Source organism: Coenobita brevimanus, chromosome 97 (assembly GCF_032717465.1).
Source record: "Coenobita brevimanus isolate Jiangsu-jjx chromosome 97, ASM3271746v2, whole genome shotgun sequence".
NCBI lineage: Eukaryota > Metazoa > Arthropoda > Malacostraca > Decapoda > Coenobitidae > Coenobita > Coenobita brevimanus.
In genome coordinates, this window is record NC_137050.1 from 560,535 (window position 1) to 579,141 (window position 18,607).

The window sequence follows — 18,607 nt, forward strand, 5'->3', positions numbered from 1 at the left end:
CCCTAACTAGATCAAAACCTGGTCTTGCCTTGATGGTAACTCAGCCCGAACGCCATCCCTTTACGACGTTACTGAATTTACGATAAAAAAAAAAAGTATAAACAGGTCGGACGGAATTACAGCCTTTGATATATTTTAACTTTCAGACTGACCTGAATTATCCAAGTGGAGAAATTAAAGCCACAAAGGTAAATGATGTTTGTGTGTAGGTATGTGGGTCTATTACTCTAGATACTGGTACTGTGGTTTTTATGTGTTGATTTGTACCGTACGTAGAATTGTAAATACATGCGGAAGTAATTATACAGGTACATGGATATGTGAATATAATTGTGTCTGCTGTGCAAACTATATTGTGATTAATGCATATGTATATACTGTATGTATGTATGAGTGAATGTATGTATTAATATATGTATGTATGTATGAGGGTAAATATCTGTTTCCATACTGAAGCTGTGTTTGTATCTGACTTTGTGGGTATCATTCATTCATAGCCTCTGATAAATTATTGTGGCATGACTTTATGGAAAACAGATATGTGTGTAGATAGATTATTAAAGATAGTTGTTGATAGATAGTTGAATAGGGAAGGGTAGATGATTTTGTAGATCTAGTTGTCCAGGCAGGTGTAAGTAGATAGATGCAGGTAGATAGTTGTCTAGTGGATGATACAGTATGAAGTTGTACAAACAGGCAGCGGTGTAGGTAGGTGTAGATAGATAGTTATAAATATAGTTATGTAGGGATAGATAGTTGTAGAAAGCTGCAGATGGTAGTAGATAGATAGGTTAATGAGAATAGCTACTGATGGTTTATGTAAAGGCTGGTGGAAGTTATAAGGGGTTAATCAAAGTGTTGAATATGTTGGAAAAACTGTTGAAAGGAAAAGTTTGGACACTCAACTGAAAGGGGAGGGGAGGCGAGGTGACAGGAGACGCAAGGAGTGGAGGGAACGATATATTGCGAGGCCTGTGTGAGGGAAGGTTGGGGTAGGATAGGATAGGATAGGGTAAGGCAGAGAAGAGGAGAAGGGAAGGGAAGGAGAGGGGAAGCAAGGTGACAGGGGGTGTAAGGAGCAGAGGGAATTAGATATGTTAACGTGTGAGAGGGAAGGGGAGCAGGAGGACGGAATGGTAGGGTAAGGTAGGGTAGGGTGGGAAGGGTAGGGTAGGGTAGGATAAGGTAGAGAAGAGGGGAAGGGAAGGAAAGGAAAGGGGAGGGGAGTGGCGGTGACTGGGGGAGTAAGGAGCGGAGGACTTAAATATAAGTTAGCGTGTGTGAAGGAAGGAACGGGAAGGAAAGAGGGGAGGGAAGGGAAGGGAAGGTAGGGTAGGGTAGGGTAGAGTAGAGGTGAAACGAGGAAGAGGAGGAGGGACGCGAGGTGACAGGAGAAGTAAAGAGAGAAAGGAACAAGATAGAGAGGCGTGAATGAAGGGAGGGAAGGGGTGAATAGAGAAGAGCAAATGGGTTGGGAAACACTGAGGCGAAGAAATGGAAAGGGAAAGAAAAAAAAAGGGTAGGATAGAGAAGAGGGGAAGGGAAGCGAATGGAAGGGGAGGAGAGGAGAGATGACAGAAGAGGCAAGGAGCGTGGAGAACAAGATTGAACGATGTATGAGGGAAGAGAAGAGAGGGGAAGGATAGAGAAGAGAGGAAGGGAAATGGAAGGGAAGGGGAAGGGAGGAAAGGGGAGGAAAGATATAAAAGGAAAGTGGATGTGGATGAAGGGAAGACTGAGATATGGAAGGAAGAAAAAGAGGAGGAAAAGAAACAGGAAAATGGAGTCAGGAATGAGACGGAAAAATGTTTTAGACGTGAAAGTCAAAAGACAAAAGAATTGGCGAAAAAGCGAGAAACGATGGCAAAAGATATAGTAGAATATCAGATGACGTGCAAGCGAAGGAGAAAAAAGACACAAAAAATAATGGGTATACGAGAGAGACAAAACAAATGCAATGGAAAGGAAGACAGTGAACAAAACAAGAGATATGAAAGAAGGAAAAGATGTATAAAAAAAAAACGAGGGGAGTATCTGATAAAAGTACACTGAAATGTAGGGGGCGGGGAGAAAAAGAGGGAGACAGATACTAGCTATTAGAGGAGAGACAGAGAGAGAAAGATTAAGGGGAAAAAAGAGAACATAAGGAATGGAACGGAACAAGATGCAAGCCACCACAGCCAGCTAAAACACAAGTATGAATGGATGTATCGATAGTGAGCACGAAGGAAGGAAAGAAAAAAAGAAAGAAGAAAGGGAAGGAAGAAGTAAAGAAGGAAAGAGAATATGGAAGGAAGGAACATGACGACACTAATGGAGCTAGAGACGAATGGTTCCCTCTGAAGTTTACATTTGGATGATTAATTATTCCGAGAGGTACTTTGGAGGTAAATCTATCCAGAGAGAGAGAGAGAGAGAGAGAGAGAGACCAAATTATAAGCATCATGTAAATGCTTGAGTCATCGGAGTCGGGAAGATAGCTATAAACAGTACCCCCTCCCCCACACACATGCACCAGAAAAAATGGAACTCACACTTAACTGCAAAATCCTATCGCCTTTACTGTATTTCATCTCTGGATTCATTGACAATTGAATGGGACATGTTTGACTGAGGTGCTTAATATCTGTGGATGATAATATGAGTCTCTGTCCACTATGTCTCATTGAAACCTCTAAAACTCCAGCACTGAGGCAGGAGAGGCGAATGGACTTATATCCAACCTACGCCTTGCACCACATTACCCGGCCACATAGCTCCACATCACCAGGATGTACATTTCCATTGAGTAAGCCATTTCTTTATCATGACATCTGGTTTCTTTTGTTTTCGTTCCTGTTGCTGTCAGACAATTCTTTTTCCAGTATTAGGGTGACCTTAAGATGTAATATAAAAAGCAGATTTTTCAGAATCAAACATGCTGCAATGGAACACCTTGTGCCTCCCCTCTTCTGTCACTCCACCTCTCCCGTTCCTACATAATTTCCCGTCACCTTCCCCTTCTCTACTCTCTGTCTCGCCCTCATCTTACCACTTTTCGTCCCTCTCCATCTCCCTCTTGTTCCCCTCACCCTCTCCCTCTCCCTCTCCTTCTCTCACTTTCCCCTCTTCATACCCCTCCCCCTACTACCTTCCCTATTCCTAACCCCCTTTCCCTCCCCGCCCCCTCTCCTTCATCTCCTCTCCCCTTCCCTTCTCCTCCCCCCCTCCACTTGCTTGTCATAGCTGTGAGAGTGCGAGGAAGAATTTAGTGGCCATTTTTTTGCTTTCCTGGAATCCTAACTGACCTCTCATTCACCTCGTGTTAAAGCTGCACTTGGCTGAGAGAGAGAGAGAGAGAGAGAGAGAGAGTACGAAGCGGGTTCAATTCGAATGTGCCCTCTAGCCTGTTTGTTCTCTAATTCTTTTTCTTATGAGTACAGAAGGAAGCAAATATGTGTTTCCTTATAAGAGGGAATTTTAGGCAATGGCATGTATTAACTCGTAAACATTGCCTTTCTAGATATTTCCTCCTCCTCCTCCTCCTCCTCCTCCTCTCAGTAATAATAATATCATGACTTTCTCCCCTCATTCTCGCATTCCCGTTGGGTATAATATAGTGTATTAACATCATCCCCTCCCTACAACTACCTCATTTTCCTCTCTCTCTCTCTCTCCTTTCCTCCACACGACTGTATTTTCTCGTCCCTTCTTCCTCCATCCACACCTCCTTCACATCCACGTTATCATCTCCTTAAGGCGAGAGTTTTCCCCCATTTGAGGCGCTTTGGCAATGGCCGCCTTACATAGAGTCCAGTGGCCCCCCCACCCTGAATGGATTTCCAGCACACACACACACACACACACACACACACACACACACACACACACACACACACACACACACACACACACACACACACACACACACACACACACACACACACACACACACACACACACACACACACACACATCCTCTTTCCTTGGTCGTACCTGAAGTTGCCTTGGGTTCGACTGGCTGTCATAGAACTGTCGTTTGATGGTGGGTTGGGGAGCGTGTGATTTCTAAGATGAGAGGAAAGGAGCAGGTGAATTTAAAGTAAGAGGGTATATTTCTCTCTCTCTCTCTCTCTCTCCTCATCCCTGCTCCTCTTAAGCATAATCACCACTATCGTCCCTTCCTTGTCCCTCCGTATCTAAATAATTTATCCTCACTTTTGAAATAGTTTTCTTCATGTTTTCTTGCATTTGTTATCTTTGCTCATTTATTATTCGAGGCCTTGTGTGTGTGTGTGTGTGTGTGTGTGCGTGTGTGTGTGTGTGCGTGTGTGTGTGTGTGTGTACCACTTTTAGCCTTTTTTTAGTACGCATTTTTGAGTAGTGGGATTGCCGGAAGAATGTGTATGCTTGAGTTGGAAAATTGAGAGAGAGAGAGAGAGAGAGAGAGAGAGAGAGAGAGAGAGAGAGAGAGCGTATGTGTCAGAGTGATGAATAGGCAGCAACCTGTAGCAAAAGATGAATGGCTCTCCCCATGCATACACTACATTTATTAGCCTCTCCTATTGAAGTGAAAATTGGAGGGGAGAAAGAGAAAGAAAAATATGGGGAGGAGAAGGAAGAAGAAGACGGAGAGGAAGAGGAAGAGGTTAAGGGACTAGGAAGAGGAGGAGGAGGGAGGAGCAGCAGAAGGAGAGGGAGAGGAAGGAGGAAGGCGAAGTGAAGAGGACTAAGAAGAGAGGGAGGAGAAGAAAAGAAAAAGAGGAAGAGAAAGATAGTTAAAAAGGCCACAGGAAGACGAATATATAGATAATATATACGTCGTACTAGGGTTAAAATACATTCACGTCTCACATCCAAGCAATGCCCAATGCCGCGTTTCGTAAATTTATATGAAAGCGAAAACGTTTATAAATCTCTAGGTAAAAATTTTTATCCGCCCACGCAGGCAGTACGTAGTGAGAGAAATGGGGCCATGTTTTGTAAATGAAAAAGTACGACAATAAATTAGCTGAGCATAGACCCGGAACAAGCGATGATTTTCGGATTTATATTTAGCGCGTTTAGGGTGGTAATGGATTAGCCTCGCATTTGTGTGGGATTTGGGCTGGCTGGCTGGTGAGTGATTTGCCCGAGTAAAAGGGGATGAATAGATGTGTGTGTGTGTGTGTGTGTGTGTGTGTGTGTGTGTGTGTGTGTGTGTGTGTGTGTTTGAAGTGCAGTTAGCGATAGAAAAAATAATTCTTGTCTCGTATTGAAAATCATCATCTGGACCGTCCGAAGCTATAGACACATGTAGAAGCACAGGTGTAATAGAATACCTTACGTACCTAAAGAGGTCCAAGAGGATTGGATCGTGTATCAGGGCACTAATGGAGGGTGAGACGGGAATGGGGACACACAGGTCAGGAATCTATACAAGGGAACACAGGTGACGTCAGCAGAGGTCAGACTCAGGTCCTTCAGTATCACATTCTCTCTCTCTCTCTCTCTCTCTCTCCGACAGAGATAGAGAGAGAGAGAGAGAGAAGAGGGGGGGGGTGAGCAATGAAAATGGGCAAGGGTCGGGTGGAGGGTGATTAATGAGAGATAAACATCGTATGAAAGGAGGCGTTTATTCATGCATAGAAACAAACAAACCCACATACTTATATACATACATACGTACGCACACACACATATAATTGGTGAACAAATTGATAACCTTATAACTAGACTTGAAGTAGAGTGAGAGAGTAAGGTGTAATGTCGAAGTGGGAACCTGAGAAATTTGTCACCGTGAAAGACGAGATTGGAACTAGAGGCCTGCACAATATCAGACTGAAAAGCCAAGAATAGTATTTCCTTTGACTGTCACGTACTGGGGAGGTTAGATATCAAAGACCCATTTAGTAGTAGGGTGCACTCTTAAACTGAGTGATGATGGTCTGCTATACCCTTTCTCACTCTAACCTGGTCTAAACTTGCCATCTCTCCACCTTGAATTCTGAGTTGTAGCAGTAGATTAGCACTGGAATGTGATGATAGTCACGAGGAAGTGCCGTGGAAATGATGTAGATCTGTTGTATTATTCTGCCAGTGAACCACGGGAAATAAACTGCAAAAGGATGAAAATCTATACCAAGTTTAGGTAAACGAACTATTGTAACGAAAATACAGTTGTCTTCCTGGGAGAGAAAAAAGATCTTGTAGCATCAGGAATAATATAATAAATACATCCCAGGATAGAAGAAGTGAGAAGAAATAATAATAATAAGACGTGAGTTGGTTACGAATTAGGAATGAGTAACACTGTATTTTGACACAGTTGAAAAATATAATCACCTGACTATCATTCTGTCTATCAATTGTCAGACACCTTAAACCCGTAAAGGTTGGCAACAGTCAAACTACCTCCACGTCGCTCTGTTCTCTGCCATTTGACAGCCCTCCCTAGAACTCATACTCCCTCATCTGTCTCTCCATTCCATCCTAAGGTTAGCTGGAATGAAAAACTAGAGTTCTCCCAAGCATGAGAATATTAATGGTGACTGTATTAACACACTCAGGCTTTAATGACTCACTTTAAGCTGAATACGATAAATTAACATTAATATTAGAATGCTGTATTTGTCCTGACCGTGGAAATTAACATTAATATTAGATTAGAATACTGTGTCCTGACCGTGGAGGGGTTGTGTTGACAGCAGTAAGATTTTCTTTTAAGACTCTCAGGTGAATAAAATAAATCTAATATTAACTCCAATTTTTATTACTAGAGTTTTCCCGACTTTGAAAGTATTAATTAAGGTAAGTCAGCAATGATTAATGGATACATGAGAAGCGAATAAAAAAAATAAAAGAATCTGTTAATTGAGTTACCTTAGGCAGTAAATGAAATGTCTGGCAGAAGTAATTATAAGCTGAATATGTAGCTTTTTTTTTGACGCGGCTTTTTAAATTAGTTATTAGAAGGGTAGGTCATTAATATTCATAAAGTGGATGTAGCTGTGGTGGTGATGGTGGTTGTGATTGGTGGTGATGGTGGTTGTGATTGGTGGTGATAGTGGTTGTGACTGGTGGTGGTGAAGGTAGTGATTGTGACTGTGATGATTGTGGTCGTAGTTGGTGTGTTGATTGTGGTTGTGATGATTGGTGTGATGATTGTTTTGTTTCTGTGATGATTATGATTTTTAAAATTGCCGTTGTGATGACCGTGGTTGTGATGGTTTTGGTTGCGATGACTGTGGTTGTGATGGTTGTGTTTATGGGGATTGCGGTTGTGATAATTGTGATTGGCTTTAGCTATTATAGATCGTAGTTGTGTTGGTTGTTATGATTATGGTTGTGATGACTGGGTATGATGAAGGTCTTAGTGATAATTGGTTGTGATGGCTGTGGTTGTAATGATTGTTGGTTGAGGTAATTGTGGCTCTGATTGGTAGATTTGGTGATGATAATTGTGACTGTGATGATAAGTGGCTTTGCGTCTGATGATGTGTTTTAGTGGTGTATGGTAGTAGTATTGATTATAGTTATGGAGGTACTACAGTCTATTTTTTTTATATGGCAAAACTGGGTAACTCATAACTTTAATATTAAATCGTGGCTGCATGAAATTCGCTGATCCTTCGTTATGTGGTAGGGGCGAGTCTCCTAGGTTACTAGTCAGATCTATCCTCCGGTCCGACTACACTTGGCCACTAACTGAACTGGAAATGTTAGGGATCTTTATCAGGTGAAAGAAAACTGACTGTAGTTCATTATTATATTGTCTGCCCTGTTGTCAGTGGTATTGAGGTAGGCTACTGCTCTTAATTTTAGTGGTGGCAATGTTGGTAGTGATGTTGGTAATGGTGATGAAAGTCATTGTAAGGCATAAAGGAAGTATGGATAACTATGATGATAAGTAATGACAGACATGAGAGATTGGAGTGAATATTTCTGATAGTAGTAGTAGTTGTGAGTGTGTAAGGTTTAGCAGGCAGGGGACGAATAATGTAAAAAATCATATCATCACAGAGAAGGGGTTTGGTAGATCGTCGTGTGGTTTATCATATAGTTTCGGTCTGTCTAGCAGTGAGTTTAATATTTGCACATGCTTACCAACTCTCTCTCTCTCTCTCTCTCTCTCTCTCTCTCTCTAATAATAGGTTTCTAGCAGCTTCTTCCAGGGGTAAAAAATGGAACATATGCTGGCGCTAATGAAAGGGAGGCAGAGACTCACCCTTTGAGGAAAGAAAAGCCCAGGCTATATATAGGAGAGAGAGAGAGAGAGAGAGAGAATTATATGACAAACCCTTGAGTCTCTGGCTTAGTTTTTTTATACACTAAAGTTCCACCAGTACTGAGAAATTATCATAATAGATAGGCTTCACTTTACCAAATATAATTATCTTTGGATGGTAATGATGAAGTAATTAAAGCTTGACTATCACCGCGGCTTAACTATTCAGTCATGTGACGTCTTTTGTTTTTATTTTTCCCACTTTCGGACGGATTTATTTACATTCTTGAAAACTTCTTGTAAGGAATAAATACATGAAGGCTATGTCAGACCTCTCCTTTTCGAAATCAATCTCCAGAGCTGAATATTATTTGTGTGGAGATTGGACGAATTGAATAAAAAAATGAATGGCTTATTGGCTAAAGGAGTGGATATTTGAAAGAATAGATTCAAAAAGAGTAGTGAACTCGGGAAAGTCACATAGATGAGACAGGAAAATGAAATTGAATGTCTTCATGGAAATGCATGTCGCAGGGAGGAGAGAGAGAGAGAGAGAGGTATGACAGAAATGCGTTTGAAATGTATACGGGAGAATGTGAGAGGAAATAGGCGAGGGAAGGAGAGGGGTGGGCAAGGGTGAGACAAGAAAATGGAATATGAGAAATATGGGGGAAGAGAAACAACGAAATATGGAAATATAGAAATATTAAAATCAAGAAGAGAGCGGGGGAAAAAAGTAAAGAGGAAAGGAACAAAACTGAACTAGGAAGAGGAAAGGCATGTCGTCTGTACATGTGTTGTTTGAATAATTTATTTTCTCGTGGAAAAATAACGGGTTGTCCTGAATTTTACATCAGTTTTTATGAGAGTTATCTGCTAGCTTAATTTCATATGCAAAGTAGAAAGCAAGATTTTTCTTGGCCTTTCTTTCAACTCTTGTTTGTTGTAGAGGTTAGTTTGATGGAGCTTTTTAATTTATCGTAGTCTGGGTTGTCGTCTTTTGTATTGGGAGCGAAGGGTCACATTCTATAGTAGAGCAACTTGTGCGATGAAGAGGCGGTCCTGCTTGAAGGGTTACAATGCCGTATCATTTCACTGTCATTCCCAAACCACAGCAATGAAACTGTTCGGTGATATTTAAGTTTTTGTTTTGAACCGGAAGTACTACGAACTAAGCAAACACGCACACACAAAGCACACAAGCAAGAAAATAAACACTGAGTTTGTCTGTCTGTCTGTCTGTCTATAATCCCTTCCATGACACATTCATAATATTGTCCCATAAAGCTAAGCATCCAACCCTTGTACCGCTTCTTTAAAAAGTAAATTATAAAAAAAAAAAAAAAGGTTTTGCCGCTAGCCCAGATTTTAATCCATTTTGTGAGAGTAATAAGTGCATTTAGGTCATAACCAGGGGTGATATGTCGTAATGGACTCATCCTGGAACCCGAGAAGCAGCACAATAAACCTGAACAGTCGTGGCAGTGAGGGCAAAACCAGCTGATATACGATTTTCTGATGTGATTAACCCATTTTTTAGACAAGGGGAGAACCAGCTGCCTGATATACGATTTTCTGAATATGAGTAACCTGTTCTTCAAACAGTTTAATCCACTTACGAGAAAGCCCGAGTAATGAAGGGGATCTTGAAAGCTATATCCTACCCCCCCAGTTCAAATGACCTCTCGAGTTGAAAGTACTCGTATGGAGATAACAAGAGTAAAATAAAATGAACGTTATCGTATTGGAGGGGTAGATATAGAAACACCTATTAGGTAATCAATATAATTAGTTCAGAACTTAGCCAACACTTAATTCAAAATTCATTACTGTATATATATATATTCTGCAGTTATAAAGCTTAATGAAATAAAAAGGACGTCATGGTACTGAAAATGGTAATTTAGATCATTATCAGGGAATCATTCAGTTCATTCAGATCATGAGCAACACTTAAATTAATTCGGTTAATTTGTGACTGCATTCTTCCCCAATTAATAAAAAAAGACTTCATGTTATTGGAAAGGGTAATGTAAAGAGTTATTAGGCAATCAGTTAATTAGTGCAATGTATGGCCAACACTTAATTAAATTGATCAGAAAATTATTCACCTGTAAATCACTGAGGTTATTTTCCCACTCAGCCACTGACAAATTACCTCCCTTCTGTACGATAAAGTAATTATTCGGCGTCCTTTCCACGCGAACTTTTTATTTTTCCTTCTTTTTATCACATGGCTTCCAAGAGCGGCATTCTTAAGTAAGAGGAATTTCGTAACACCTCTTACTTACGATTTATTTTGCATATTACACCTTGGCATTCTCTTGTAAGGTATTTTTTATTGTTTTAATATTGATATTGTTTGCATCAATAATATATAAGACGATATTGATGTGTAAAGTACAGAATAAATCGCCAAGGCAGGGGATGTGCGAAATCTCCAGGGCCACTTAGAGTACAGCCACAAGTCGCAGTCGATCAACCAGTCAATAAATCACCCAACCAGGCAGCAAGTCAATAAGTCAACCAAGCAGACAACAAATCAACCAGCCAACCAACTGATCAATCAACCCCCAAAGCACTCCATTTCTCTTCTCCAGTTTCGCCCCATTTAGTCATTGAGGTTCTCTTAGTTAACCAGTGAACGAGAAATATCAAAGACCCAGTCCGTCTCAAAGCTCAACCTTCGAGTCAGTCCCCCAGTCTAGAAATCGGCACTTCACAAACCAGTCCCCCCCTTTTAGTCAGACAGGATACAGAGTTCAGAAGTTATCTAACAGTCCATTAACTAACCATCATTCCATCCATTCATTTACATATTCCACTATTTTTCCGTTCCGTTTTCCTCCTCTGCTCTCCCAGCATCCCCCTCTGACTCTCCTATCCCTCGCATCTCCCTCCAACGCTCCTCTCCCACCCATCTCCCGCTAAATCTCGTGTCCTTCCTTCTCTCCCTCCAGCCCTCCTCTTCCTCTTTCCCTCCAACTCTCCTCTTCCTCTCTCACTCCAACTCTCCTCTCTTTCTCACCATCCACCTCTCCTCTCCCTCTCCTTCTGTCACACTTTCTCCAACTCTTCTCTCCACTTTTCTCTCCAGCTCTCCTTTCCTCCCTCGAGCCCTCCGACTCTCCTCTCCTTTCATCTCCATTTCTCTCCCCCTCCTCCTTCTTCCCCCCTCCCTCCACTGTTTCCTCTCTGATCTCTCAGACCTCTCCAATACTCCTCTCTCCTCTCAGCTTGCCTCTTCTTGGCCTTTCCTCGCTTCTATCGTCATGATCTCTCCCTCCTCCGTAATTCCTCCCGTCTCCCCTCTTCTTCCTGATTCCTCACTACTTCGAAACTCTTCCCCATCCTCCCTTCTTGAATCACCAGTTTTCTCTTCTAATTCCTCATTTCTGCTCCTCTCTTCTCCATTCTCTGTAATTCCTATCGTCTCCTCCTTGCTTCCTAATTTCTCATTCTCCATATTTCTTCTCATTTCCCTCCGTCTTCCAGATTCGTTTCCTCTCCCATCTTAATTCCTCACCTCTCCTCCCTCCTGAACTCCCCATTTCTCCTCCCTTGCCCTCAAATCATCTTTTCTCTTTTCTCTAATTCTCATTTCTCTTCATAATTCATCACTTTTCCCTTCAGTCTCATCTGGATCGTTCACCTCCTCAGCTCACGTCCTCCTCCAACCCTGCCTTCCATCAAGTGACCAGGAACTATTTTATCGTTCACACCTCACCACTAAGTGTATACTTTTTTCCACAGTGAGTAAAGAATCAATACGAAACAGATGTAATTTAGCGTAACCACCTCCCACATATCCCTTTGCTTGGGCAGGCGGTTGCCTAGTCTGTATAAATGCACGCGTCTATGATTTACTTTATATATCTAAAAACTCCTTGATATATAATAACGTATGTGTAAAAATACAGTGTATACACAACGGACACGGGAAAACTGGCTTATACCTGCTAACTATCCGTGCTCTAAATCAGGCGCTTAACAACTCAGTTTCCTTTGCTGCACCTGCCCCGTAGATCAAGGGTACCAATTTTTCGGATGCCATCAGAAAGCGATCACTTAGTATTGTTTATTTTATTTTGGCATATAGTTCTGTTAGGCATGAGATACTAGTAAGATTATGCACAAATATATCGCATATGTTTAGAAATGAACTAGTAACCCATAGGATTGAGTTAGAATGCTGAGATCATGTGGTGCGGGATTGGTGCGGATGTTCGGTGGTTGACACGGTATTGTTGTTACCCCTGACCTGCCCATCACCTCCCGCCTCACTCAGCCGCCAGCTTCTCTAAGCAGCGGCGTTGTTGCAGCGTTCAGTCTTATTTTGCGAGTGATTTTTGTGTTTTTGCATGTGCGTTTGTGTGATCTCCGACAACACGAAGACCTGTGGACACTGGTGGCCAGGTGGTGGAGTCCGACTCGAAGAATTGGCGTCAAACTCGTGTCAGAACGAGACGAGGTGCACTGGCCGGCCACCTCCGCGTCGCCGGTAAGGGCGGCCATTTTTGTCGTTGCCTAGTTAATGAGCATTTTTGGTGATAATTAGCACTTACCTTCCTTTCTGTGTCAAGCATCATATTCTAAATTTGCAGATATTTAGCTGGATGTTATGTGGAGAGGCTCAGTCATCATTATCTTAGTTATTGTAAAGTATTTAATTTTTGATAATTATCTTTAATTTGCATACCTACCGGTGTTAAATAATTTATTTTCAAGACGTGGTGGTGCCAGTCTTTGGATTTTGAAGTAGATATAATGTGAAGTTGATTAATCTGTGTGCAGTTATGTGATTGAGTGATCCAAGGCTGGGCATGCATCTCACACTGCTCATTGTGCCACGTGTGTATGCTTGCAATTTTCAGTATTATGTGTAGCCTTTTTATCTGATGTTTATGGAGTACTTATCGTTGGTTTTTAGTAATTGTGCAGGGATATGTACGGGTATTAGCTTGTGTGCAAAAATACCTAATTAGGGTCTAAGTGTGCAAGTAATGATTGCCGCGTAGACTGACCACGCGATCAGTATTTTAAGCTTCCACGCATTTACCCTCTTACCCTCCACTCTTCCTTCACCTCTCTTACCCACCCCCTTCCAAACTCCCCTTACGTACACCCCAGATCTCCACCTATCCCACACCACCCCCCTTCTCCCACACTCCTTCCAACTTCTCCTCTCGCACCCCCCCATTCTCCGGCACTCGCCCCATCCCCTGCACCCCCTCCCGTTCTCATGTACTCTCCCTTTCTCTCTCCAGTCCCCCCCCCCTCCTCCTGCACTCCTCGCTTCCTCCAGCACTACCTGCTTTTCTATCATTGTCTTTAACTGATTGAATTGTTTGGTTTGTTTCAAGCTTCCCTATACCAAACATATTGCTGTGCATTCCTTTGTATTCCGTTGCACTCTCTCCAACTCTCCTCTCCCTCATTTCTCCACCCAACTATCCTCATTTCCCTCTCTCTCTCAAACACTCCTCTCATCTCCATTACCAGCTGCTCTCCGAGGCCTCTTGAGGGACTCCACTTACATCATCTTGCGCCTCTTCCTGCTCCCCGTGTCCCAACCCACTCTCCCTCTAACGCTCCCTTCTCTCTCTTCCTCGACCTCTTCTTTCCCTCTGTCTTCCCCCTCTCTCCTTGTCTCACTTCTCCCCTCTGCCTCACCCTCCCTGCTGTCTCTGCTCTCTGTCGCCCCTGCCACCCCATTCTGTGTTCCCTCCTCCTCTCCCCTTGCCTAACTCTCCTCCTTACTCTCCCTCCCCCTCCCCTGCTTCCTTCTCCCTCTGCCTTCCCCTCCCTTTCCCCCCACCCTACCACCTACTCCTCCTGCTGCCCACTTCCCCAGCCACCCACTCCCCTTCCCACCCTCCATGAAGCTACACGTGTCTCTTGCTTTGGTAGGGGGATTCTGGGAGCTTCGATTGCCTGGATTATTGGATGAGGTGGGAAGGAAGGAAAAGTGGAGGAAAGAGGGAGCGAGAGTAGGAGGGAAGAGAGGAGAGAAGAAAGTAAAGTAGGTGGAAGAAAGGGAAAAAGAGAAAAGGGTAAAGCCTTGATGATTTTAAGAAAAGATACATTCATTATCGTCATCGACATTCTTACGTCTTTTTTTCCGCACTTAAAGACTGGATAGGGTGAAACGAGTCGGAAGGCAAGGAAAAAGACCTGAGAAATGGTACCAGAAACTAATTTTACACACCATTTCAGCCCCCGGAATCCTGAATACATCTCCCATCATCTCCCAACATTTATCTCAAAATTCGCGACTTATTCGACCTTCATTTTCTTATATGATTTTCGTGGAAGGTAGGAGAGCTACCATTTGAATATTATCTGAGGATGGAAAAGGGAGGAACCGTACATAATGCTGATAGGGGAACGAGCAAGGAAGTAAGATTTTCTTTTTTTTATAAATTGCGTTACCTACCCATCTGTCATGTATGTAGCTCTCATCTATTTCTCTGTCTGTCTGTCTATGCTGTCGGTTTGGATATATGCACGAGTATATATATATATAATCATAATTTTTCTCAATTTTTTTCTTTTTCTTTTTTGTTTTTTATACCTTTTGTACTCCCATATTCAGAGTTTTGTTTTACTTTTTCCTTTCTCCCATTCTTATTTTCCCTTCCCTCATTTCTCTGTCGGACACGTCTTTATCTGCTTTCCTCTCAGTTTCATTTTTCCCTTCTGCCACGTTATTTATATATTTATTTATTTTTCATGAGGATTGTTTCTCCGAGTCTGTTATTATTCCGTTTTGCCAGTCTGTATTCCAGCCCAGTCAGTATTCCAACCCAGTCAGTATTCCAGCCCAATCAATATTCCTCGATTGTCATTATTTTTTCATACTTTCAGATGTTTCCTTTTTCCTAATTACCAACCTGTTTTTGTTCTCCCAGTCATTTTTTTTCCCTTTTTTGTAACTTTCGTTTCTTAACTTTTTCGTAGGCTTTCTTTTTCTTTCAGTTTTTCCTCTTATTCCTTCTCAGTCTTTCTTTCCTCTTCTATCTCCGCCTGTTTTTCTCTTTTTTCTCTGATTTTCTCCCTCCCTTTCATCCCTTCGCAGTGATTTAAACTTCATAACCAGGCCTCAGAGGAAGTCAAGAGTGTGCTTAATTACATGCAAATTGTGCAGATGTGGTCTGACTGCGCCCTTCCCAGCCTAGCCTAGCTCCTACGCACTCAACCACACACACACACACACACACACACACACACACACACACACACACACACACACACACACACACACAAACACTCTCTCTCTCTCTCTCACACTCTCTCTCTCTCTCTCTCTCTCTCTCTCTCTCTCTCGTTTCCGCATTTGTAAAAATTAAAGAGGGCGAAGAATGGTGCTGTAGGGAACTAGGACGGAAATTGTGAACGTTTAGCATTGTTGTTTTTTTTTTTTTTTTTTTTTTTTTTTTTTTTTTGGAATGAGAATGTAAAGAAACAAAGGATTGGAGAAGGCAAAACAAGGAATCTATCCAGTGAAAATTTAGCAAAAGCTTTGGTAGTATGTCCTTGCATATGCTCTCAGTTTTGTAACGCTATCTTTTAACACCGCTTGCATATGGTACAGATTCATACATTCAAAGATTCTGGAGAGGGGTGCCTTCATACGGTAGCACAGATTATAACCGGTTTGCTCCGCTGCCCGATCATACAAACGTCTCTCAACATCCTCCCTATCCCCGAAAGGAGGAGGATTAACTGTAGGAGGGCATCATAAGCCTGCAGTCCACCGGGTGTGATGTTCAAATGACCTTAAGGTTACAACTACTGCCATTGTAACACTTTTGATTGAACTCGAAGTGCTCTCGAATCCGAAATCTTCTCTCCATTATACTTTGCCAGCATGGAGAAGGATTAATTCTGACAACCATTTTTTTTCCGGAGACCGTGTCCTTATATGCAGCGAAGAACATTGCAGACTATCTGCTGTCACAGTTATAGTAGCTATTGTGTGTGTGTGTGTGTGTGTGAGAGAGAGAGAGAGAGAGAGAGAAGATCTGAGAGAATACGCGACTGTTTATTTTATGAGAACTTATGTCATATGAAAAAGCATCTTCCTCTTTCATAATTATAGTGCTAAAATACAAAAGAAATTTCATAAAATCCTCTTTCCTTTAATTCTGCATGGAAGTAGACTACCAGAAAATACTTATACCACTCTCAGGTGTGTAATACATTCCTAAAATATGCATCTCCGGCGGCTTCAGGTAATCAATCTTCAAGTGGTCTATTTCTCAGCCTGAGCTCACTGCAGCCACTGAGTGAAGGGAGGCAGTTATCTGTTCACACGGAATAACAGAGCGATAGTCAATTTATTCTCGGGTTTTATGAGGGGATGGGATGATGGGGTAATGTGGTTGGAGAGAGAGAGAGAGAGAGAGCAGATGTTCTTGCATTGTATAAAGAGTGCGTCTGATTTGGTATGGTGTTGCTTCAGAGTAATTCTCTCTATCTCTCTCTCGCGCACACACACACACACACACACACACACACACACACACACACACACACACACTCTCTCTCTCTCTCTCTCTCTCTCTCTCTCTCTCTCTCTCTCTCTCTCTCTCTCTCTCGCTCGCTCGCTCGCTATGCATGAACATTATCGACATCCATAGTAAGAAGTGAAAAATGGGCCGCGTGTAAAGGCCCTTGTGTGGTGGAGTGTCACATTATATTACCAACGTTATGAAGCCATCACTCACCCTTGATTATATTGCCTGCTTATGAGGCGGCGATAGCGTGATGGTATTATCGGATTTCGGTGTAAAAAGATTATTGGGGTAAATGGCACACAATCATGTCTATCGCATAACTTTGTACAGTAATTAACAGTGACAACGATATTTTCGTGATGAAGGGTTTATTACAGAAAAATCGGTCGTTTGTTCATGTCCCCTTTATATAGTTGGATCCCATTGAGCAAGATTTTGTGTGTGTGTGTGTGTGTGTTGCAGGAAAAAAGTTTGTAATTGGAAAGCAGCTGTGTTATGATGCAGCCAACTAAAATTTTTAGTGTGAAAAGTTTTTGTCTCCGTCCACCCATTGATTATCCCTTTTCTATAACAAATAAGATTGACCTTCGATTTGCTAACAATGCCACTTAACACACAGACGAAGTATGAGCACATCGCCGAGTCTCTGTGAAAATATAATAGATTTTAATCCAGTTCGCCCACAAGTGATGCTTTCTGTGCGTGTATAGCAAAGCAAGACTGACCCGAAGTATGCTAAGAATGCCGCTTAACACCAAGACGAAGATAATTCCGTATGAGGACTGTCGCCGAGTGTCTGAGCGAATGCAAAATTTTTAATTTCATTCCATCTATAGGTTCTATTTCTCCGTGTGTACAACAGAATTAGACTGACCTGCGGTATGCTCAGGATGCCGCTCAGCACCCAGACGAAGATGATGCCGTAGGAACACTGTCTCTGAGTGTCTGAGCGCCGCATGGGGTAGCGCACCGCCGTGAACCTGTCTACGCCGATCAGAACCAGGATGAAGGTGGATAGGTACAGGCTGAACATTTGCAGGTACTTTATGGCCTTGCACAGGAAGTTCCCGGCCAGCCACTGCACTGTGAAGGTCCATACTGCCTCCGTGGTCAGGCAGGCGAAAGTCACAAACAAGTCAGCAACAGAGAGGTGGTGAATGAGCGTGTAGACGGTGGAGCGTGATCGCCTTTTCTCCCTGGCGATGCTGACTATAGTAGCGGTGTTTCCTACCAAGGACAACACCGCCATTACGGCTAGCACGATTGTCCTCACCTGCGACTCGTGCGTGTACACAGGGGCGTGGCCGAGGCAGGTAAGGTTCTCGAAGGTATAGTTTAGTTCCTTCAAGACGGCACAGTCCTCCTCCGGTAGCACCCCGCCTTCCCAAGCTGTGAAATTGATATTTAAGGATTCCATGAGCGTCTTGGTGATGTCTGTGGTCTCGCCCATGTCCACAGATCCTTCGGTTACCAGCAGATCTCCACCGCCACCACCCCAGGTCCCTCCTAGTAGCGGGGTGGTCAGGTCAGTGGGTGTAAATAGCGGTTTCGTGGGTGTAATCAACGGCTTATCCGTACCCACCTCGGCCTCCTTCATGCCCAGTGCGCTACCCACATCTCCAACATCCGGTGCCACCCTGCCCCTCTCCACCACCGCCTCCATGCCCGCTTATGCCACTTTCCTCCTCGTCTCTGTTTCCAGAATTTCCATTTTCGTGATTATCATGATGTAGAAAAAAATCGACGTACATAAGTTTCCTCACAGTGTTATTGTTTTGTTTCTCGAACACCAATATAGAAGAAAAGTGTACGTAAACGAACTTTCTCACATTATTTATTTATTTGTTTATTTATTTAAGCTGACATTAATGATAAAAACTATACGAAAACATTTTTTTTACAT

General features: G+C 42.6%; 1 protein-coding gene across 1 annotated transcript in view; it reads right to left on the bottom strand.

The window, feature by feature from the left end:
• Nucleotides 1–18,367, bottom strand: part of LOC145413757 (uncharacterized) — a 125,855-nt gene extending 107,488 nt beyond the window's left edge. Inside the window, exon 1 of the mRNA XM_080283414.1 lies at nt 17,579–18,367. Within this exon, the coding sequence (XP_080139540.1) occupies nt 17,579–18,367 (789 nt within the window). The remainder of the gene's footprint in view (nt 1–17,578) is intronic.
• Between the last annotated feature and the right edge of the window lie 240 nt (nt 18,368–18,607).